The sequence below is a fragment of the Ovis canadensis genome, chromosome 13, assembly GCF_042477335.2.
Source record: "Ovis canadensis isolate MfBH-ARS-UI-01 breed Bighorn chromosome 13, ARS-UI_OviCan_v2, whole genome shotgun sequence".
In the NCBI taxonomy this organism is placed as follows: domain Eukaryota; kingdom Metazoa; phylum Chordata; class Mammalia; order Artiodactyla; family Bovidae; genus Ovis; species Ovis canadensis.
This window is the reverse complement of record NC_091257.1, coordinates 27,151,020-27,174,822: the sequence shown is the minus strand read 5'-3', so window position 1 is coordinate 27,174,822 and position 23,803 is coordinate 27,151,020. Positions and strand designations below refer to the sequence as shown.

General features: G+C 42.7%; 1 protein-coding gene across 4 annotated transcripts in view; it reads left to right on the top strand.

The window, feature by feature from the left end:
- Positions 1-23,803, top strand: part of SFMBT2 (Scm like with four mbt domains 2) — a 180,207-nt gene that overhangs the window by 119,132 nt on the left and 37,272 nt on the right. For all 4 annotated transcript variants that reach the window (XM_069547183.1, XM_069547182.1, XM_069547184.1 and 1 more), the window contains 2 exons: positions 6,957-7,039; positions 11,886-12,012. In XM_069547183.1, the coding sequence (XP_069403284.1) occupies positions 6,957-7,039; positions 11,886-12,012 (210 nt within the window). The remainder of the gene's footprint in view (positions 1-6,956; positions 7,040-11,885; positions 12,013-23,803) is intronic.

The following is a 23,803-nucleotide window of genomic DNA, read 5'->3' as shown; positions in this document are numbered from 1 at the left end:
ATCATCACCTCCAATCATTATATATGTGGGGAAATTGAAGTTTACTTGTGTTAAATGGTTTTTTAAGTTTTTAATAAGTCTTGGGGCTGAACTTGGCATAAAACTACACTCTTAAGATCCCAAGTTGAATGTGTTTTCTGTGTAACCACCCTTTATTGCTGTTTTCTCTCCCTGATACTTTGTAAAATCTGCCCTTCTTAGTAATTTCAGGGCATTTTGGTGACCTTATGCAGGGCTGAGCGATGTCAGTGGACCATGACTTTCCCCTGACTGGAATGGTCTTTGGGTCAAAGCATTTGGAGAATTTCAGCTCTAGGGAAAGTTCCAAATGTTTGTAGTTATAACAAAGATACGGCTTTAATTATTGAACTCCCTCACCACCTGGGGCTTCCCTGGACAGAGGAGCCTGGCAGGCTACAGTCCATGGGGTCGCAAAGAGTTGGACACGACTGAGTGACTAACACTTAACACCAGTTGGGGACACCATATTGACTATGTATTTACATGTATCATATATGTAGTAAAGTGTTTTTATTTTTTTAATTAAAGTGAATTAAAATTGAGAGATGCTGGTGGTCTCGGTAGTGGTGATTTTATGGTTGCTTGAGATAACTTGTTACGTGCCTTATATATCAGCATCTAATCTGGCAATCACGCTGTTGGATGCTTTCCAGCACCCTTATTTGCTTCAATAACGTATGAAAGTTTGTTGTTTTTAACTTGAATTCTGAGAGTGTGTAGGATTTGTTATTTTTGTTGTGGTTGTTTAGTCGCTCTTTGCAACCCAATGGGCTGTAGCAGCCCACCAGGCTTCTCTGTCTGTGGGATTTCCCAGGCAAGAATAGTGGAGTGGGTTGCCGTTTCCTTCTCCAGGGGATCTTCCTGACCCAGGGATCGAACTCCCGCCTCCTGCATTGGCAGGCGGATTCTTTACTGCTGATTCTTTACCATGGAAGCCCAAGATTTATAATACATGTTGAAAACGAGTTCGTATGTGTTCTTGTCGGTATGTTTTCCATGAAAGCATTACATTGTTTAGATTTCTGTTAGAACCATAAACACTGCATTGAATTACAACAGGTCTGAATCCCAAAAGACAGTAATGCACTCATTGCCCAGTGTGAAACAGCTGATGAAACGAGACACCTGGTGATACAGGAGATGTGCAGACAACATATGTCCCTGCTCACATTATTTTGACTCCATTCCTATTTAAAAAAATCGGTCGCCAGTTTCCAGATATAAATAGTCTAGGCTAGAATGGGTCGAAATTTTTTTAGCGTTGTCTCCATTTGAGCAGGTGCTTTCTTCGTAAGCAAAGGACAGAATCGGGGCAATTTCACTGCATTCACTGCAGCCCAACAAACAGAGGTTCAGTGTTACAGCCACTTTGAAAGGGGATCAAACAAATAAATCAAGAAGAGAAAAATGCATATAGGTTATCAGCCGTGACTTGCTGTGTTTAAATCATTTCATTAACCTCCTTGGTGCATAACATCCAAGGTTAGGCACAGAATCACACCCCCCAGGGGATCTTTGCAGAGCATGTGAAGCCTGTATATTTCCGCTGTAAAATGTGCAAGCAAAAGCTGCTGCCTCTGCTAAGTCGCTTCAGTCGTGTCTGACTCTCTGCGACCCCACAGACAGCAACCCACCAGGCTCCCCCGTCCCTGGGATTCTCCAGGCAAGAACACTGGAGTGGGTGGCCATTTCCTTCTCCAGTGCATGAAAGTGAAAAGTGAAAGTGAAGTCGCTCAAGTAAATCAATTATCTTTGTACTTTGTCTCTCTTATTTGGCCATCTTAGTAGACACAGAACACAGTTTAAGAAGTAGAAGTGTTTTTCAATGATTATTAAGACACACGGTGATGAACCCTAATTGGTATTCTCTTTTCCTCAGACATTGACTGTCGTCTCCTATTTCAGACATTCCAATGGGGGCAGAAAATAATAAACGCACTCATGGACCTCCCACCTTGATTGAAAAGAGGGCTACCATTTTGCCATATTTGATTCCGCTTTTTAAACAATGAAATAGAGCACTGTAGGTATTATTGGGGACCCAGTCGACCTTGACTCTTCTGTTTCACACCCCCATGTGATCTGTCGTGAATCCAGCCCATATTCTCAAGTTCTGACTTGGTGCCATCATGACCGTGCTCATCCTGGTTGCCGTCAGGTCTCCCCACTCTTTGGGTGGATTTTTAACATCTGAAAACATTCCTGATTGTTGCAAGCTAAGCATCCCTCTTGCTCACTTATCCCTGAATTTACTCTGTTCTTTAAGATTCTTAAGCTAGTTTTGCCTTTGACAGTTGACGTTTATACGATATCAGATTCCATCCTGGGGACATATCTATATCTCCTAACATTGTTTACGAATCAGAATAACACTTTGAGCCTGACTCCCTACTTAGGGGTGTGTGTGTCACACTGTAACCTTCCATGCATTAAATACTTCTCAACATTTATTCTAAAAGATAAGGACTTTGGATAAGGCTGGTGTTTATACTAACTGGACTTGTTTCCCTTCCCCATCTTTCCTTGTTTTTCTTTTTTCTTTTTCTGTGCTATTCCATGAATGTAAAAACAGATTAATTCAATTGGAAATGAATGTGTAAATTTTCAAGATTGGCAGCTTGAAAGGTTGTGAAAATGAATGTCAACTGAAAATATGGAGGGAGGTGGTGGATTTCGAAGGCAGGGATTGCTCTTTTTTAAAAAAGAACACAGAATAGGAGCTTTTACTCCTGTGGTCCCTTTTTTGAAAAAATTTTTTTTCAGAGAGAGAGAAATCTTTTTTTTAAAGCCTTGCCCTTCCCCCCAATCTCAAGTCACTGGCAAGGGACAGAAGACTGCCATGATTGCCTCGGGGTTCACTTCCTGGCGGTGGTGAGAGACGTAACTTTCTCTTGTAATTGGATACAGTCCAGATTCTGTAAAGGAGAAGTGGAAGGCTGACCCATTGTATTACTGAATTGGTTGGTGCTCTATCTTTTAAAATAGAGCAAAGATGCTATGCCTTCAACATGTTTTTATTATTGAAATAATTCATGAACATGAGTGAAAATTTAGACAACGCAAAGAGGTAAAAGAAAAAGTATCCAGAAGTCCTACCACTCAGATAATTATTTTGCTATTTCCTAGTAAGTTTTTCTTACATTTCCTCTAGTCCTTTTCTTTGCATATTTTAATGTCAGTTTAATAATTCTGTATATGGCTATAGCAGTCTTTTCATCTAAACTCACAATAATCATTTTTTCATGATTTTTTTTTTAAGTAAACTAGGTGCAGTTTTCATGCCTGCATGAATTTCCACGGACTCAGCTAAGTTTCATATTATTTTCTGTTTTTGGATGTAAAAATGTTTTTTTATCCTCAGAATTATCACTAATAATGCCATTGTATCTTCATGTATCACATTTTATAAGTTTGAGGGGGTTTTTATGGGCTACATTCCCAGAAATGAAATCGTGGTGTCAACGTTCCTGGACGTTTTTACTGCTGGGTTCTGTTTCAGAAGAATTGTCCACTCGCACAGCCAGTAGTCAGTGTTTGCAAGCGGAGCTGTTCTGTGTCAATTAATTTGTATCATAAGGAAATGGGTCATCGACCCGTTTCCTTCTGGACCTGTAACAGTTGGAACTTCATACAGAATAAACACTAATTAAAGCTTAAATAACCCTAGTGGTGGAGGTTCAACAGTCTCTGATGGCAGCTCATTGCAGAATTTAATAGCCCAGGGGGTTTTGATTTCCTTTTATTTTCTTTTCCTCTCTGCTGTTTTCCTCCCTCCTGGGCTTAAAACACGCTTTCCTGGCTGGCTGCGGTTAAGCCTTAGTACTTCTTGTTCTGCCTTTGTTGATTAATGAGTATAATTGACCCCTGTTGTCTCTATTATATGAGCCACAGCAGTTTGTTTTTTAATGTAGCAGTTATTTTCTGAGCTGTCACAAAAATGCCTTACAAAGCGAGCTCATTATCAGTTCCAAGGAGAATTTCAAGTGAGACAGTGAATGAAGGTCTCTTAAGAGAAGGAGGAGGAGGAGAAGTTGAAGCTGTTCAAATGTTCAAGAAAAGTAGAGAGTTCTAGGGGCAGGGTAACAACAACGACTTATTGCTCGGGTACCCAGCAAAACTTGGATATATCCTGAAATTAGTAGAGTAAAAATCGCTCCCTGTAGAGCCTTGGCACCTGGGCAGAGAAGGACTGATCGCAGGTCCAAGAAACCTTGAGTCCAGCGTTTATGGAGAGGATCGAAGTCCATTAGAAGTTGGTGGTTATGAATGTGATAGAACACCCAGGTAAAAGTCTGTCTGTACGAGGAGTAGAGGAGATCTGTTAAATTGGAAAGTTTTATCTGAGCAAGATGCTAACCAAACAGAATACCTAAATTTAATGTTCTTTCAGAAAATGGTTTGCTATTCATTTATAAGTTTCCCTCCCCCCCCATTTCTCCCTTCTCCCTTTACCCCACGATCTTGATGAGATTTTCCTTTGCTCACAAACTGACCCAGAGTGCAGCAGAGATCCAGGGAAGAGAAACAGAACGAAAGGAGATCTTGGCTTTAACACAGCCAGTCTGCCCTGGCCCTGAGCAAGCAGGGCCCTTCTGTTGCGGGGCTCAGCTTGTCTCCAGCTGTTCGGGTGCGAGCTCTTCTGGGGAATGTCTTGCTATGGAACCTCTCTTCAACCCGTTGCACTTTTCTCTAGGAGAAGAGATGGAAATTCACCACAGAGGGAAGGGAGAGTGTCCTGAGTGGCAGTAATAAGTAGTGCTAGTGGCTCTGAGCCAGGGAATGCTGCAGCTAGAGGAGATGTGGGGCTTCTCTGGTGGCTCAGTCACTGAAGAAGCCACCTGCAGTGCAGAAAGGTGCGGGTTCAGGCCCTGGGTTCAGAAGATCCCCTGGAGAAAGAAATGGCAACCCACTCCAGCATTCTTGGGAAAATCCAGTGGGTGAGGGTGACTGGCGGGCTGCAGTCATGGGGTCGCAAGAGTTGGACTCGACCTGACGACTAAACCCCCACCCGAGCAGACTTTGACGATCATTTCTTCCTTTTGTGGATTAGCAGGTAGGGAAAGTCAGGTACGGAAGACTTAATGTACTCTGCCCTTGGTTCATTCCAGTCCCGTTAGAACTGGGTCTTAATCTAGTTCTCCTTTCTGGTTCAGTACTTTTTGTTCAGCGAGGGGATGTCTCACCAGCTTTTAGTGACTTCTCACCAGCTTTTAGGCATCTTTTGGTAAATTCTTCCATTCTTCTGTATTCATGCAAGGATTTGATCCAGAACAGTCCCAGAGAAAGTACTAGAAGTGGAAGATTACCTTGATGGTAAAGAAACTGGCAGTGCCTTACTTAAGATGCATTTTGTTTTGTTATGAATAGTCAGAAGAAAGTTGATTTGGTTGCTTCCAGAAACCTCTACTGCCAGAGCCCTCTGGCTGGAGGGGCAGCTCTGGGGGGGAGGGCATGTGGAAGGATGTGCAGAGCATCTTCAAAACTAGCTGCAGAGTACCAGCATGTTAGGACTCTGAGACGTCTCATCTTCTTGCTTGAGGAACTGTCACTTATTGTAGGGATGTCTCAGGAACAACGTGGGCAGGGGGAGGCTCTGCCACTGATGGTGGGGCGGGGAGGGTCAAGGGTCAGTCCCCAGACCAGGAAGATGGCTGCCTTCTTGGTTAACCCTCACCCTCAAATTTAAAACAATTGAGTAACTGGAGCTTACTTAATGAAAAGTATACTGTTTTGTACACATGTAAATTGGAAGCAAACAGTATCTTGAGTTTCTTCAATGTAGGAATTTCTGTAGTCTCTGCAGCTGTGGGATTTAGTAACAGAATTCCCCACGTTAAGTGAATTTGCAGGTGCAGAATTTATGATGATATGGGGCAAAGAAATCAGGGGGGCTTGGGTTAAGAATATACTTAAGAAATCCCTTTCAGATTTGTTTTATATATACTTGGACCAGTGAAGAGAGAATTGAAAATGATGGTTATAGGGACATTTGTACACTTTCAGTTAATCCTGATTGGTGCTGTATTTTTTTTTTTTTTCCAGTTGTCTTCCTGTGTTTATAGGAAATGCAGATGACACTCACATTAAGAGATATTTTCCTCTCTAGGTTCAGTCATACACTTAACATTTCTTGTTTTACGTTTTAAACTTCTCACATGTCTTGTCCTGGTGGTCATGATGGATCTATATGTAGCTCTCCCCACCCGCAGATGAAATGAATAAAGAAACACATTAAATTTAGTACATATGAATAGTTGGCTCTCAAACTCCCCAGCATCTCAAATGTGCCCGCAAAACTTCCCCCAGAGAGGCCCACCTTCTCAGGTCCTCGTTTTCCTTCCTTTTTCATCAGTTCGAAGGGAAGGTTTATTCCTCCCGCTTTCCATATCCGTGGAGGCTTTCTTGCTACAATCTCAACTTACTCTTTTGCTGTTTGTCTTACCTTCTGCTGCTCCTTAAAGATGCTTCCTCTCTAGCGGTGTTTTCTGATAGAGTCCCATGGTTTCCATGAAGACGTCGAGATGTGAGCTCATGGGAGCTCAGAGCTGCTGTGAAGGCATGTCCCTGTATTCTTGCATAGTGCCTCGCGCGCGTGTGTTTTGTGTGACACTCTCATCTGTTCTCCCCAAAGCAAATCTCCCTCTCTGCCTGTGATGATGTGGGCAGATACCCTCCTTCATCTGATTTCAGGCCCTGAATTACGGTGATGTGGGGCACCTTACCTGTATTTAGAACTTCACACTTTCTACAGTGTTTCATTCATTTCATGTTTCATCATAAAATACGATGTGTTGTCACACTTGAGAAAGGGCCTCACCTTTTGAGCGGAGCTAAAGTTGCCCCGCTTCGTACCTTAACCCTAACGCCCTGCAGCGCTCTTCTTTGGTCTGAGATGCGGCGCAGCTGACGGGTTGGATCTGTGTTTTGTCACACAGGTTACGCCGGCCAGGACTTCGACTGGGCAGACTATCACAAACAGCACGGGACCGAGGAGGCACCTCCCTTCTGCTTCAGAAACGTAAGACGCCTGCTGCGTGCTCCTCCTTTTCTCATGTATGTTACCCACCGTGAGTTGCACACTCTATGTACGTTACTTCCTGTTTATTGGCCGTGGTGGGCTTAGAGTGCCACCCTGCACCGCAGCATCCTCAACTTCGTGTTGGTTTTAAGTCCTTTCCACTGTTGTATCGGTTAGGGTGATGCTGGGCTGTCGTAGCAGGCTGGAGACGAAACGTGTCGTAAGTTTCTCTCTTGCCGGTGGATGGTCCAGGTTGTTATCGATCAGCAGGTGGTTCTCCTCCTTGTGCTGAGCCTTGGGCTCGGCTGGTACTTGGCCTGGCCATCTGAGTCTAGTGAGCAGACAGGGAAGGGAGAGCCAGGAGAGGAGAACCTTGGTTCTAGACGCTGAGTTTGATACTGACGCACATTACATATTATTTCTGTCACCTTCCATTGTGGAGAAGTAGTCACTCGTGGCATGATGTCGCAAAAATGGGAAGTGTGCCCTGGTCGGGCGACTGGTCCCCCACCTTGAGCCTGGATTCTGGTGGGAGAAGCACAGAGTTTGGTGGACAGTCAGCCACCAGGGCCACGTAGGGCTTCCCTGGTGGCTCAGTGGTAAAGCGTCTACTTGCCAATGCAGGAGATGCGGGTTCAGTCCCTATGTCGGGATGATCCCCTGGAGAAGAAACTGGCAACCCATTCTAGTATTCCTGCCTGGGAAACCCCATGGACAGGAGCCTGGCTGACTACAGTCCATGGGGTTGCAAAGGAGTCAGCCACAACTGAGCACCTAACCAGCAACAGCAGAGTGTGACCTGTGGGATCGTAGTTCCCAGCCCAGGAATCGAACCTGTGCCCCCTGCATTGGGAGTGTGGTATCTCAACCACTGGATTGCCAGGGAGTGTAATATTGATAAGTTCATGGAGTGGGAGATTCTCTGCTCCTGAGAAATAATGTTAAATTATGTTCCTAAATTTCTTTATTGGATTAAAGTAATAAGATGCTAAATCCAACACTTTTCTGCTGTGCTTTCTTTAAGCTACCTATTCAAACAGAGCTTTTTGGCACAGTGACACATGAAATAACTGTGTGTGTGTGTTCAAACGTGTGTAGTTGCTTAGTTATAGGAGTTTCTTGTACATAATAGTTTATAAACTATTCATTGAAACATAGGAACCGAAAAGGGATGTGAATCATCTCCATCTTGAGAATGAGACACAAAGGTATAGCCTCATAAGTTGAACATGCATTTAGTTAGGAAAGTTCATTTTTTATGCTAAGAGCAAAGACTTGGCCCTCCCGTTGGGGACTGTGCCTACTGCAGAGTGTCACGCTCCCACGCTGAAGCCGTGTTTTCCAGCACGTGCTCCTAGAGCTGCTGATTCATTGCTGCCTCAGGATAATTCATCCTCCAGGGACTCGGTTGGCAGCCCTTTCTGTTGGGAAGAGCTGGCTTAATAGAGAGAAGCTCAGTGCTAAGCATAAATCAGAATCAGATTTGGGGAAATTAAGTAGGTTGATGATGAGGTCAGCTTGTGTTCATAAATACAGAAACATATCTGTGGCAGGGCTGGAAATCAGGGCTCTGTACGTGATCCGGCGAACTCCTGCCGGGTGACGTCGCCTTTCACGGCATTGGCAGGGCTGTACGGTGGGTGGGGTGGGTGTGTGTGTGGTGGGGGGTATGGAGACAGCTGTGCGACCAGCCAGCAGAGGACAGCAGCTGGTCAGCCCTGAAGGTGTGTTAAGTCCGTTGGAGTCTTACTGGGCTCTGTGCTGTGTTGGTATCGCTAGTCATGGAATCTACTGGCCTCACTGCCTTTCGTTTAATTGTGAAAACTCTTCATCACATCCTTCCACCCCTCTGAGGCCGTGCTTTCTTCCAGACGGGAGATCATCCTTCCCCAACTTTTTAGCCGTGGAAAGAAAACCTTCACATCCCCGTCTTATTCTGGATTCGGCAAGTTATTTCTTCCAGGACAACGTGCTTCCCCCAAGGCATCTTTTTATCTGCCCTCTGCCAGCCGTTGTTCAAATGGATCTTTATGGGGAGTTAGGAGCCGTGTCCCCAGGCAGCCTCTGAGCTTTCAGGATTCAGCGTACCAGGATGAGATCTGTATTAATGAAAACACTGGCGTTTTAATTAGGAATGCACTTGCTATCAAGGTGCCCCCTCCCCAACTTTGTGTCTGGTTGTCTGTTTATTTAATCGACCGCGTGGGTATCTGCCTGGTGGCGTGTGCGTTGCATTATTGGGACCTTGCTGGATGATGTTAGCAGGCTACACATGGTCTTGAATGGCGTGCTTATTGTGAATTCATTTTTCAATCGCACATCTTGTGTGTACTAGAGGAGGGGTAATGAGGAAGTGGGTGCGTGGAAGATATTGCCCTGGGGATGTTTAAAAATCCGAGATGGTTCTGAGATGGATCGACACAGCTAAATACTTACTAGAATAAACTCACAGGTAACAGTTTTGCTATGGGTCCTTTATAAATTACCCTCCTGCAGTGAGCTAAAATGAAAGGAGGTTATACGGTTTTAGCTTTCCCTTATTAAGTAGGATAAAATGCATTTTGACTTACTTAGAGACTTTTCAGGGGCCTATCAGGTCGTGTCATCAAAAAGAAGCTCAATACCTAATAGTCATGAACCTGGCAGGATGACTTGCAGAAAAATAGCCAACCTGGAATTTCTTTATTTCCAGAGAAACATAAAGGAAAGGAGCAAATGGGTTTCTTAACACACACATTGGATAATTTAGTCCTGGTAACATAAAGATTTAATTGCATTTTCAACTTAACTTCCATTAAAAAAAAACCATGGAAATATGAATTACCTTGTTTTCCTTCTAGAAGTCACGTAAAGATGTAATCGCTCTTACTTACAGGAACCTGTTTATCTCAGTTTATGTATTTCAAATTAGATATATTTATAATATTGTGACCAGATAAAAAACCAGTAAGTAGTGGGTAATTTGGGGAAAATTTCATGTTTATTTTGAAATATTAGGAGGGAGTGTTGCTTCTAGTATTGGCTGAGTAAGCTCGTACTTGATCCTCCTGCAGATAGCAACTATAAATTCTGGATGGAATACCAAACCAGGCACCCGAGAGACATGGAGAATGAACATAAGCAGGCAGATTCTGAGGGGAGGCAGGTGCCTGGAAGAAAGGCGTGCAGGAGTGGTCATCCCATTTTTTTTTAAACAGACTTTTGCATTTATCTTATGGCCCCACAACCCTTCTTTCCCTAGAGAAATGAGAGCTTAGTGTTAGAGACTGAATTTTGTCCCCCCAGAATTCATGTGTTACAGTCCTGATTCTCAGCACCTCGAAATGTTGACTACTTGGAGGGAGAGTAGAGTGAGGTCATGTGGATGGGGCTTTATCCACCATGACGTGTGTCCTTATAAGAAGAGGAGATAAGGACACAGACCCCATCCATGGCAGGAAGACCTTGTGAAGACATGGAGGAGATAGCCGTCTTCAAGCCAAGGGAGAGGCCCCAGAAGAAATCCACCTTGCTGATGACTTAAAGTCGGATTTCTGGCTTCTAGAGCCATGAGTCAGTATTTCTGTTGTGTGAGTTTCCCAGCCTATGGTATTTGCTGTAGCAGCCTGAGCTTATTAGTGAACTTAGATTCACACAAAAACTTGTCCTTGAATGTTCATCGCGGCTTTGTTCACAGCTACCAAGGCCTGGAAACCGCTCAGCTGCCCTCCAGCTGGTAGATGGATAGACACACCGTGCTTCTTCTGCAGACACCAGTCAGCATGAAGTAGAATGAGGTGCCGGTCCTGTGGCAGCATGCCTGATTCTCAGATAACACTTTGCTTAGCGGAAAAGGCCAGACTCGCAAGGCTCCCTAGCACAGTAGTCTACTTAGATGGTGTTAGAGGAAAAGTGGAATTACAGTAACAGAGAATAGATCCAGTGGTCCAGGAGCTGGGGGTCCTGGAGGGACTGATCAGCAGAGTCCCAGTGCCAGGCCTCTGCAGGTGACGGCCCTGTTCTGTGTCTTGCCTGTGAGTATGGTTGCAGGATTGCATGCATTCATCTGACAGTCCTGCCTTCCTAGAACATCGCCCTGAAAAGAATGAATTTCCCTCTACGTGTATTTTTAAAAGTGAATTTCAAAAGTAAATGAAAATAAACAAAAGGATCAAAGGGAAAATAAGGACCGTTTCAGATAAAAGGAAACTGGGAAGTCAGCACCTGCAGACCTACAGTTAGAGGGATGGGATGGGGAGGGAGGTGGGAGGGGAGTTCAGGATGGGAACACATGTACACTCATGGAGGATTCAAGTCAGTGTATGGCAAAACCAATATAATATTGTAAAGTAAAATAATTAACAAATAAAAAAATAAAAGCAACAACAACAAAAAACAAACTGGAGGACAGACATCATGCTGAAGGAGGTGATGCCAGGTGGAGACTGCGGTGTCCTTTCCCCCTGAAGCGTACCCGGTGTGATATGAGTGAGGAGCGCAGGGAAGAGAGGTGATGGGCGTCACAGTGATTCTGGGGTCGGAAGGATGCACACAGAACTGGGAAATGAGAGTGGACTCATCCTCTCGCTCATTCGGGTATTATTAGGCTCCTGCTGTGTGCCAAGCAGACGTCTCTTTTCTGGGACACAAATGAAGAATGCGTGGTTCTTTCCTCATGGGTGATGGGGAAATAAGCGTGTGAACTCACTTATCTTAGTACGGTCTGTGCGCTTGCATGTGTGTGCACGTTTGCGTGTGCATGGGTGCGTGTGTGTTTATTTCTGCTGTGCCAGCTGGCTCCGCTCTTACTGAGCGTTTTCTCGTTGTGGCATCTGCTGGCTCAGTGTCCGTTCTCTTTCTCTTCCAGACATCGTTCAGTCGGGGGTTCACGAAGAACATGAAGCTTGAAGCCGTGAACCCCAGGAACCCGGGCGAGCTCTGTGTGGCCTCCGTCATAGCTGTGAAGGGGAGGCTGATGTGGCTCCGCCTGGAAGGTACTCGCAGTTCCTGATCATCTGAATTCGGGGTCCCCCGGGAAGGGGCAGGGGCTGACGGCCACAGCACTGCTCAGTGCGCCCGCTTCGCTTTCCTCGTGTTTCAGCTGTCTTAAATTATTCAGCATTCTTAAATAAGTGAAACGAATCAAATGTAAATTCATTCAGAGGCTCTCGTCTTGACTAATGGTTTCATGAAATGAGATGCTGGTGCGAAATTATGTTTGGAACACAGTGGTCTTTTTACATCTGATTATACAAGCTAATGTCACAATTAAATTAATATGAGTCACTAAAACTGGTATTTGAGGTCTTGGTTGTTAGCAGGACAGAATTATATATTTGCATTTTAATGTGAATCCTACCCTTTACTGCGGTTTCTTTCACAGATGTTTAGTTTTTCCTTAAAATAGTAACTGGACATGACTGTCTCCCCAAATATATAATAAACAGAACGTAGACCTGTTTGTTCAGTGATGTTTAAACCAGCAGTCCCCAGTCTTTTTGGCACAAGGGACTGGTTTCGTGGAAGGCAGCTTTTGCATGGACTGGGGGTGTGATGGTTTCAGGATGATTCGAGTGCATTACATTTGCTGGGCATTTTATTTTTGTTACTATACTGGCTTGACTGCATATCAGCCCAGAGGTTGGGGGCCCCTGGTTTAAACTGTTCTTCATAGCTTCATTTTGTTTATAATCATCCAGATAATTCACAGAACAGTACACTTCCTAAGCAGAAGTTTGATGAGCTTGTGGACTTTATTTTTCAGATGTTATATTTTCAGAGAGGAAGAACTAAAATGCATTTGATCGTTAAGGTTTTGCCATCTTCCTGTGACTTAAAATTCTTTGGGTCTTCTGTTTGTTTGTCAGTTTCATAGCATTTCAGATGTATATGGGAAAAGAATAAGGTGTTAGAGATGAGTCATACAATCATGTTAGCTTTCCTAGCTTAGATTTTAAATTTTATGACATGGTCAACCACCATAGGCCTAGAAAGTTTGGAAGGTTATGGAATTGGTGCCAGTATCTTTATCCTCTTCCTTATTAAACAAGTCTTAAAAAAAACACTGTGTTCTTTGATAGGCCTATTATCTAATAAATATTATAGTCCAAGAGATTGGAAGGGGCAGAGAACAGTGATTCTAGCTGAAAATCCTAATTCCCAGAAAATAGTTTAAAACATAACCATGGTTTGGGATTTCAAAATCAATCTAAAAGGAAATTCTGAAAAAAGTGGTTGCTTTTAGTAGATTTACACTGCTACCAGAATTCTGAGTAGAATGGCCTCTAGTTGGAATTAGCCAAAATGTGGACGCAGGTGTCATGGTGGTATTTCAGCAGTTACTGAAGTAGGATATAAACTTATTTTCATTACTGCCTGTAAAGTTGAATCAACAACTGTTGGAAAAACAAGATCCCTTCAGTGATTTTTGAATCCCTAGAGCTTGTTACCTAACACCATACTAAGCCTAATACTATTGAGAGATTAGAGTCTTGTTTGCGCAGTTAAATTTGACCAAAAAAAAAAAAAAAAAAAAAAGGTAAAGTTCAAAGTCCATGTTCCCTCATCATTAGTTAGCACATCATGGTTAGAATTCTTTGGCTGCTAAATAATTTATTTAGCAGCTTGTGCTTCCAGAGTGCTTTACAGCTAACAGACAGCAGTTAAGAGTGTCCTGATTTTTATAGATGGAGAAACTAGCTGAGGCATTAAGAGGTGCCTGTGGTTTGGTTTCATCCCTCTTAACATCTTTATTGCGTAATTCAACAGACCCTACAACTTCCCAATTCTTAAAAAGAATGATGAGCAGCATCTAGTGTGCATTTAACATTTTGACAGTCTTTCCTCATTATTGATCTTTTTCTTTGGGTGTCCACTTCTGGTTTTATAGCAAAGAAATGTAAATCAGCTCAAGGCAGCTCTTGTTCTTACTCTCCTGAGTGCTTTAATTGGGATTAATGAAAATTAGTTAGCTTTAGAAAGCAGGTCAGAAAACTGATTGTCCGTTTTTCCAGACCTTACATATTACAAAAAAAAATCTGTTGAATATTGTTTACCTGGTGTTGAGTATTGTTTACCTGGTGTTGAGTATTGTTTACTTGGTGTTATTGGTCAGAATTATGCCTTTGCCTCATCAAGTCAATTTAAAATTCATTCAGTTTCTTGATCTTTTGGGGTTTTTTTATTTTTTGGTTCTGTTTTGATTTTTTATCCCTTTCTGGATATTGACCTTTGAAAGTGACAACAATCTTAATGGCACTTTGCTGCTGCTGCTAAGTCGCTTCAGTCGTGTCCGACTCTGTGGGACCCCATAGACGGCAGCCCATCAGGCTCCCCTGTCCCTGGGATTCTCCAGGCAAGAACACTGGAGTGGGTTGCCATTTATTTCTCATTCTCTCAGATTTTTCTGTGTATATTGTTTTCTTTCCTCAGTCCTGGAGACAAAATATTAGAGATTCACTCTTCTTACTTTTGTGCAGTTAAATTATTGCTGTGATCATGGTGATTCTTATTATAGACAGTCTATGTGACGGTTTATTGTGTACTTCATACCAGTTTATCACTTACATGTATTAAATTGATTTGAAATATTTTCAACACATAGCTAATTCACGAAGTTTAGGTAATTAAAATGATCATTTTAATTTAGTGTTTGACTTCCCTTAAAGTCAGGTACTTCCTTAAGTGCCTCTACAGGAGCTAATGTTGGAGAGGAAAAGAAGAATCAAACCCATGAGATGAGTGTAATATTATTTGGGGTTCATATTTGGGAAGAATGTCAAGTTTTCAAAAACTGCTGACAGTGAACCAGGGTAGTTGCTGATGATGGGGTTTTGAGTTTGGGAGAGGATGTTGTGACGCTTTCTCTTGTGTTAATATCTGCTGTCAGTTAGCGTCTCTATGATTAGCAGCATTTATTCATGTTCTGGGCTTCCCTGGTGGCTCAGTAGTAAAGAATCCACCTACCAGTGCAGAAGACTCAGGTTCCATCCCTGGGTTGGGAAGGTCCCCTGGAGGAGAAAGTGGCAATCCACTCCAGTATTCTTGCCTGAAAAATTCCACGGGTGGGCTGCAGTCCATGGGGTCGCAAAAGAGTGGGACACAACTTAGTGACTAAACAATAGCGATTCATGTTCCATGCATTTACATTCAGTTATAATGTCTCTGTGTCATAGCCCCACACACTAGCTCACAAGTGGTTACACCCGCATCTCACAGTCCAAGTCACATTGTATTTATTGGCCATCATTTTCTCATGGGACATGTAGGGTGTGGGTGTTCTCAGAGTGTGTTAATTTTCTCGAAGAAGGTTGACACCTTTGGATTGCCTTTCTAGGTCTTTCTTATTCCCATTATTACACTGTTTTCCTCCTGTTTTGAAGAAGTTGTCTGGTGAATGTTAGGTGTTTCATTCAGCCTTTTAGCGTAGGTAGAAAATACCTTTTATGTTACAAAAGTACCATGACCTGCAGGCCTTATTTCCACTGGCTTATTTAGCTCTTTCATTGTTGCCACTATAGGAATTTTTGTGGCGAGCTTTAGAACATGAGTAACCAAACCTGGTTTTGAAATTGGAAGCCCTGTTAGAAGTGAAAGAAAGTTCTGGGTTAGCATTTTTGCACCTTGAACATGGGGAGGGAATGGTGGCCCACCCGGTGTTTGTCACCTGGGGGTTTCCCTTCAGGTTTGTCAAAAACAAGCATACAGAGAACAGAAAGACACAGAGATGACCCAGAAGTCATCACGTCTGTGGAGAAGTACCAGACTGCTTAATTCGAACCATCAACTTAGGTTGTTACTTGTAGTATCTCATAGTCTTTTCTCTTTGCTGCCCTCTGAAACAAAATCTGGAGAGAATGAAAGTTCTCCACAGTCAATACTAGAAAAACATATTGTAAACATTTCAGCCCCAGTCTGCTCTGTGTATCACTTTGGATGGGACCTTTTTGAAAAGCCGCATCCTTTACCATGAACCTCACATCCTCACTGACCAGCGCTGAACACGCGGGGCCTGGCCCGGACGTGGTCCCTGATTCCACAGGTGATGTCCAATGCAAGCAAAACCTGTCTTTGCCAATTTTCACAGAGCACAATACTTGTATGAGAGTTCACGTGCACTTTGCTTGCTAAAGTCTTGTCGAATGGATACGAGGAATAAATAAAAGCTGTGTCCCTGAGCGAGAAAGTGATTTAAGATATGAGCAACCCTTTAAGAACTGCTTTTTGCTAATCGAATGTTGAGATAGTGAGATATTTTCTACTCATCAGCTGAAATTCAAAATCTCCTTGGTTGGTTTTTGCTGTGTGCCTGGCGCAGTTCTGGTAAACCTCCTTCCACATCATAATCCGTGGGAGTCCTAGGCAAGTACCAGTTCCCAGGGGTGCCCCACTCCTACCCCTTCTGACCCTGGGAGCAGGGTCTGGGAATCTGCATTTCATATCACCTTCCCCAGATGATTCCTCTGCATGGGGAGTTTGTCAGGGCCTCTCGGACCTCAAATGTGCCAAGAAACTCAGGCAAGATTAACCTCTGAAGAGGTGGAAGAAAACTGCCCTTTTAGCCTTTCTGTATAATGATCAAGTCAGGTGGTTGATAAGCGTTTTGCAGAGACTTGCAAAAATGAGACAAGGGAAAGTGCAAATGTGAAAGTGATTATGTTTCCCACCAGTGTGGGTGGGTTTTAAATCTTTGAAAAGGGTTATGGGCTGCTGGAGCCATTTTGGGGAGAGGCTGCTTTAGCAGATGGTTGGGTGTGTGTATATGTGTGTGTGTATGTGTGTGTGTGTGTGTGTAGATATATGTATATATATATAGGTGTGTATATGTATGTATGTATATAAGGGTGTGTGTATATATATATATATGGGTGTGTATTTAAGTGTGTGTGTGTGTATATATATATATATATATATATATATATGGGTATGTATGTATAGGTATGTGTGTATATATATCAGTTCAGTTCAGTCCCTCAGTCATGTCTGACTTTTGTGACCCCATAGACTGGAGCACGCCAGCTTCTCTGTCCATCACCAACTCCTGGAGCTTGCGCAGACTCAAGACCATCATGTCAGTGATGCCATCCAACACCTCATCCTCTGTCATCCCCTTCTCATCCTGCCTTCACCTTCCCAGCATCAGGGTCTTTTCCAATGAGTTACTTCTTCACATCAGGTGGCCAAAGTATTGGTGTTTCAATTTCAGCATCAGGCCTTCCAATGAATATTTAGGATTGATTTCCTTTTGTAAATCAATTAAAAATCCATTAGTTAGATCTCTTTGCAGTCCAAGGGACTCTCAAAAGTCTTCTCCAACACCACAGTTCAAAGCATCAATTCTCTGGTGCTCAGCTTTCTTTATAGTCCAACTCTCACATCCATACATGACCACTGGAAAAATCATAGCTTTGACTGGATGGACCTTTGTTGGCAAAATAATGTCTCTGCTTTTTAATATGCTATCTAGGTTGGTCATAGCTTTTCTTCCAAGGAGCAAGCGTCCTTTTATTTTATGGTTGCAATCACCATCTGCAGTGATTTTGGAGCCCAAGAAAATAAAATCTGTCACTGTTTCCATTGTTTGCCCATCTGTTTCCCATGAAGTGATGGGACCGGATGCCATGATCTTTGTTTTCTGAATGTTGAGTTTTAAGCCAACTTTCTCACTCTCCACTTTCACTTTCATCAAGAGGCTCTTAAGTTCTTCACTTTCTGCCATAAGGGTGGTGTCATCTGCATATCTGAGGTTATTGATATTTCTCCTGACACACTTGATTCCAGCTTGTGCTTCATCGAGCTCAGGATTTTGCCTGATGTACTCTGCATATAAGTTAAATAAGCAGAGTGACAATATACAGCCTTGACAAACTCCTTTTCCGATTTGGAACCAGTCTGTTGTTCCATGTCCAGTTCTAACTGTTGCTTCTTGACCTGCGTACAGATTTGTCAGGTGGTGTGGTATTCCTATCTCTTGAGGAATTTTTCAGTTTGTTGTGATCCACACAGTCAAACGCTTCAGCATAATCAATAAAGCAGAAGTAGATGTTTTTCTGGAACTCCCTTGCTTATTCTATGATCCAGTGGATGTTGGCAATTTGATCTCTGGTTCCTTAGCATTTTCTAAATGCAGCTTGAACATCTGAAAGTTCACGGTTCATGTACTGTTGAAGCCTGACTTGGAGAATTTTGAGCATTACTTTGCTAGCGTGTGAGATGAATGCAAGTGTGTGGTAGTTTGAATATTCTTTGGCATTGCCCTTCTTTGGGATTGGAATGAAAACTGACCTTTTCCAGTCCTGTGGCCACTGCTGAGTTTTCCAAATTTGCTGGCATATTGAGTTCAACACTTTCAAAGCATCATCTTTCAGGATTTGAAATTTCTCAACTGGAATTCCCTCACCTCCACTAGCTTTGTTTGTAGCAATGCTTCCTAAGGCCCATGTGACTTCACATTTCAGGATGTCTGACTCTAGGTGAGTGAGTACACCATCGTGGTTATCTTGGTCATGAAGATCTTTTTTGTATAGTTCTTCTGTGTATTCTTGCCACCTCTTAATATCTTCTGCTTCTGTTAGGACCATTTCTGTCCTTTATTGTACACGTCTTTGCATGAAATGATCCCTTGGTATCTCTAATTTTCTTGAAGAGATCTCTAGTCTTTCCCATTCTATTGTTTTCCTCTATTTCTTTGCACTGATCACTGAGGAAGGCTTTCTTTCTCTCCTTGCTATTCTTTGGAACTCTGCATTCGGATGGGTATATCTTTCCTTTTCTCCTTTACCTTTAGCTTCTCCTCTTTCCTCAGCTATTTGCAAGGCCTCCGCAGACAACTGTTTTGCTTGTTTGCATTTCTTTTTCTTGGGAATGGTCTTGATCACGGCATTCTGTACAGTGTCACAAACGTTCATCCGTAGTTCTTCAGGCACTGTGTCTATCAGATCTAATTCCTTGAATCTATTTCTCACTTCCACTGTATAATCATGAGGGATTTGATTTAGGCCATACCTGCATGGTCTAGTGGTTTTCCCTACTTTCTTCAATTTAAGTCTGAATTTGGCAATAAGGAGTTCATGATCTGAGCCCCAGGCAGCTCCTGGTCTTCTTTTTGCTGACTGCATAGAGCTTCTCCATCTTTGGCTGCAAAGAATATAAGCAATCTGATTTCACTATTGACCATCTGGTGATGCCCATGGGTAGGAGTCTTCTCTTGTGTTGCTGGAAGAAAGTGTTTGGTATGACCAGTGCGTTCTCTTGGCCAAACTCTGTTAGCCTTTGCCCTGTTTCATTCTGTACTCCAAGGCCAAATTTGCCTGTTACTCCAGGTATCCCTTGACCTCCTACTTTTATATTCCAGTCCCCTATGATGGAAAGGACATCTTTTTTGGTTGTTAGTTCCAGAAAATCTTGTAGGTCTTCATATCTATATATATATAGATATAGATATAGATGTGTGTGTGCATATATATATATATGGTGTGTAAATATATGTATGTGTATGTATGAGTGTGTATATATATGCATGTATATTATGGCTTGGTATATATATGTGTATGTGTACATATGGGTCTGTATATATATATGTGTGTGTGTATATATGGCTGTGTTTATATATATGTATGTATATATATGGGTATTTATATGTATAAGACTTCCCCAGTGGCTCAGTGGTAAAGAATCCACCTGTAATGCAGGAGACATAGGAGTCACAGTTTCGATCCCTGGGTCGGGAAGATCCCCTGGAGGAGGAAGTGGCAACCCACTCCAGTATTTTTGCCTGGGAAATCCTATGGACGGAGGAGCCTGGTAGTCTACAGTCCCTCGGGTTACAGAAAGTTGGATGCGACTGAACATGCAGGTCCACACAATATATATGGGTGTGCGTGTGTGTGTTTATATAGGGTATGTATATTTATATAATGCGTTTGTATATATATGGGTGTGCGTGTGTGTGTATTTATATAGGGTATGTATATTTATATAATGCGTTTGTATATATATGGGTGTGCATGTGTGTGTATTTATATAGGGTATGTATATTTATATAATGCGCTTGTATATATATGGGTGTGCATGTGTGTGTATTTATATATGTGTATATGTGTATGTATGTATACATATATAGGTGTGTATATACATGTATGTATATATAGGTGTGTATATGTATATATATGGGGTGTATATATAGGTATGTGTATATATATGTATGTGTAGATGGGTGTGTATATATGTATATACATATACGTGTGTATATATGTATGTGTATAGATGGGTGTGTGTATATATGTACATATATATATGGGTGTGTTTATATATGTATATGTGTGTATATATATAGGTGTGTATATGTATGGGTGAGTATAAACATGTATGTATATATAGGTGTGCATATGTATATATATGGGGTGTATATATAGGTGTGTGTATATATATGTATGTGTAGATGGGTGTGTATATATGTACATATATATATGGGTGTGTTTATGTATGTGTGTGTGTATATATATAGGTGTGTATATATGGGTGGGTATATGTATGTATATATAGGTGTGTATATATATATATGGGTGTATATATATGTATATATGTGGGTATATATATGTATATATGGGTTATGTGTGTGTATATATATATATAGGTGTGTATATATATGGGTGAGTATATGTATGTATGTATATATAGGTGTGTGTGTATATATATATATGGGTATATATATGTATATATGGGTATATATATGTATGTATATATGGGTTATGTATGTGTGTATATATAGGTGTGTATATATATGGGTGAGTATATATATGTATGTATATATGGGTGTGTATATATATATATGTATATACATGAGGGTATATATATGGATATATATATGGGTGTATATATGTGTATACATGGGGTATATATCAACATATATATGTATATATGGGACTTGCACATCTGAAGAAGGAGGCGGGGGGCGCTGTCTGTGAACAGGCTTTGGAGACCGCCAGTCAGCTACAGAGGTTCCGGGTGGGCAGCAACAGCCCTGGCTCTGGTTTTCTTAAGCGAGATGGGGATACTGGGGGAAGAATTTGATGGGAGGCTGAGGAGGGAGATTACTCCCTAGAAGGCTTTGCAGTAGGAACCAAAGGCAAGTTTGGGTTTTCAAGCTGCTCTTGTGCTTGGTGTGACTTCTGACTGACCGTGTTCTCCGCACGAACCTGCCTTGAATGCTTTCCTAGGCTCCGGAGCGAGATTGCCTGGGTTTGAGCCCTAGATCCCCTCTTACCAGCCGTTTGATGTTTTCCTGACCCTCAGTTTGTCGTCGTCGTTCAGTCACTGAGCCTCGTCCAGCTCTTTGTGGCCCTGTGACTGCAGCTCGCCAGCCTCCCTGTCCCTCCCTGTCTGTCCGAGTTTGCCCGAGTTCACGTTCACTGAATCAGTGATGCCATCCAACCATCTCACCCTCTGCTGTCCTCCTCTCCCGCTCTCAGTCTGTCTCAGCATCAGGGTCTTTTCCAATAAGTTGGCTCTTTGCATCAGGTGTGAACGTTGGAGCTTCAGCTTAGTTTACTCATCTGTAAAATGAGAGTGAAACCATCTGATCTCCTAGGGTCGTAAGGATAAAACTCTTTGAAAAGTACGTGCGCGACAGTGAGTGTCCTAAGAGTTCACCATCCACGGCTCTCTCCCTCCACTTACACGTTTAATCCCGTTTCTGTCGTTTTCTTTCTGATGGTTTCCTAACCTGTGTCGCTCTTGTCAGCTAGTTTTGCTGTGTGTTGATTCCTTAGGAATTCAGCTCCAGGGCTGAGACGAGTGAGGGCTTCTCTGAGATCCCGCTCTGTGGGCAGCGTCTGCAGATGGGCGGTGCGGAGTGGATGCTGGGCGGGGCTTCCAGGACGCAGGTCCTGCTTTCTGTCTTTCAGTGCTCATCCTTCTCACTGCACACTTGAGCCCATCTGACTATTAGTGTCAGCGCTAGACGAGGTTAGGGGCTTCCCAGCTGGCACAGTGGTCAAGAATCCGCCGGCCAGTGTGCAGGGGGTCCTTCCCCTGCAGAAGGACATGGCAATCCACTCAGGTGTTTCTTGCCTGGGAAATCCCATGGACAGAGGAGCGGTGGCCCAGTGGTTAAGGATCCACCCTCCATTGCAGGTGATGTGGGTTGATCTCTGATCCGGGAAGACCCCACATGCCTTTTGTTGGGCAGTTAAGTTTGTGCCCTGCAACTGCAGAAGCCCAGGCACCAGAAGAAGAGAGGAGGCTCCCCTAGCTGCACCTGGAGAAAGCCCATATGCAGCAGTGAAGACCTAGCACAGCCAAAAATAAGATAAAAAGCAAAATGATTCTTAGGAAAAGAAATATATGAATGTTTATATTGCTACAGAAGTGTGTATGTTAAAGCACTAGCAGATGGGAAGAAGTAATCTATAAAGGTCACTTTCTACTCCCTCCTGAAGTATGGCTTTGACCTTGAAAATCTGATTTGTACCTAAACACATCTACTATTTGTATGTAGTAGATGAATTCAGCCTGTTAGCAAAATTGCTGAGTAGCTAAGAAATAGGCTCTATCTTTGTATTTTTGTGAGCATGGAGATGAGGGAGTGCCCTGTGTAACGGGAAACAGCTCGGTGACTCTTTTCATTGGCCCGTCTGCCGAATCCAGTGCCCTTCTCGACAAGAAAAGATCAGTTTTGTATTTGAAGCTAGTTGGGGAGTTTCTTTAGCTTTTGTCTGTTTTGGCAGTTTTGATGATTTCTTTAGCAGATTAGTTAAATGTTGGTTGAGTCATTTAATGCAGGGCGGAAATGCTTTCTAGTCATTCAGCTGTGTTGGAACCTAAGCCCTATAAACCTGCTTGCATTCTTGTAGGTTATGTATCTTTCAAATTATCGGAGAATTCAGTGAAAAGGAAGTCAGGATTGATAACCATAGTAATGACTTTCTCTGAGAACACATCAGAAGTTCAGTGTGATGACTGGAGGTGATAACGTGTGTGTAAGCATCTGCTGTCTGTGTTCCAGGCGCTTTGTGTACACCAAAGTTAGGTTTTAGCGCTAAATCTGGTACCTAGGTTTGTCAAATATTGTACTCTGGGAGCCAGTGTTGCTGAAATAGTGAGGAGATTTTATGTTTACTGGTATTGAGCTTCCAGAAGCTAAGTTTTGGAGTGCGATTCAGAATTCACCAGGTGATGTGTGATCGCTTGGTGTGTGATGGAGTTTCTAAGAGTGTTAACTTTTGTTTTGATTCCCAGTGAAGAAACCGAAAGCACAGCAAGATTAAGTGGTCAGGGCCAGGGGTCACTCCATTAATAGAGCTCTTTCTTATCTTTTGATTCTTGGTTCAAGAGTGTCTTTCCTCAAAGGGTGTTTTTAAAGAACTGTTGATTTGGTGTAGAATTTCCTTCTCTTTACCAGTTTCCAAATTTATTCTCTCAGTAACCAGAGTTCCTTGGAACCTCTGCTCATATTGTATCCAGATCTTTTCACTCAGAGTCTCTCAGCTGTTTTGCTGACTTAACACAAGGCATCATTTTGATTATGATATGAAGGCAGATCCCCACCAAAGAGACTCTCCTGCCTAAGTGACTTCGGTGTCACACGGCAAGAGTCTGAATTCAGAAGAAGTGATGTGGTCAAAGGATAAAGGAGTGTGTCCCCTAGGGAGCTGTGCTTTGATGCTCACTGCTTATAACCAGCGTCACTGAACCCTCCCAGTTCCTTTTAACCGGAACATCTAACTTCTGTTGGTTGAAGGTTGACCTCTGCTTGGTGTTGGGTGAAGAATGTCTTGGTGCCCCCAC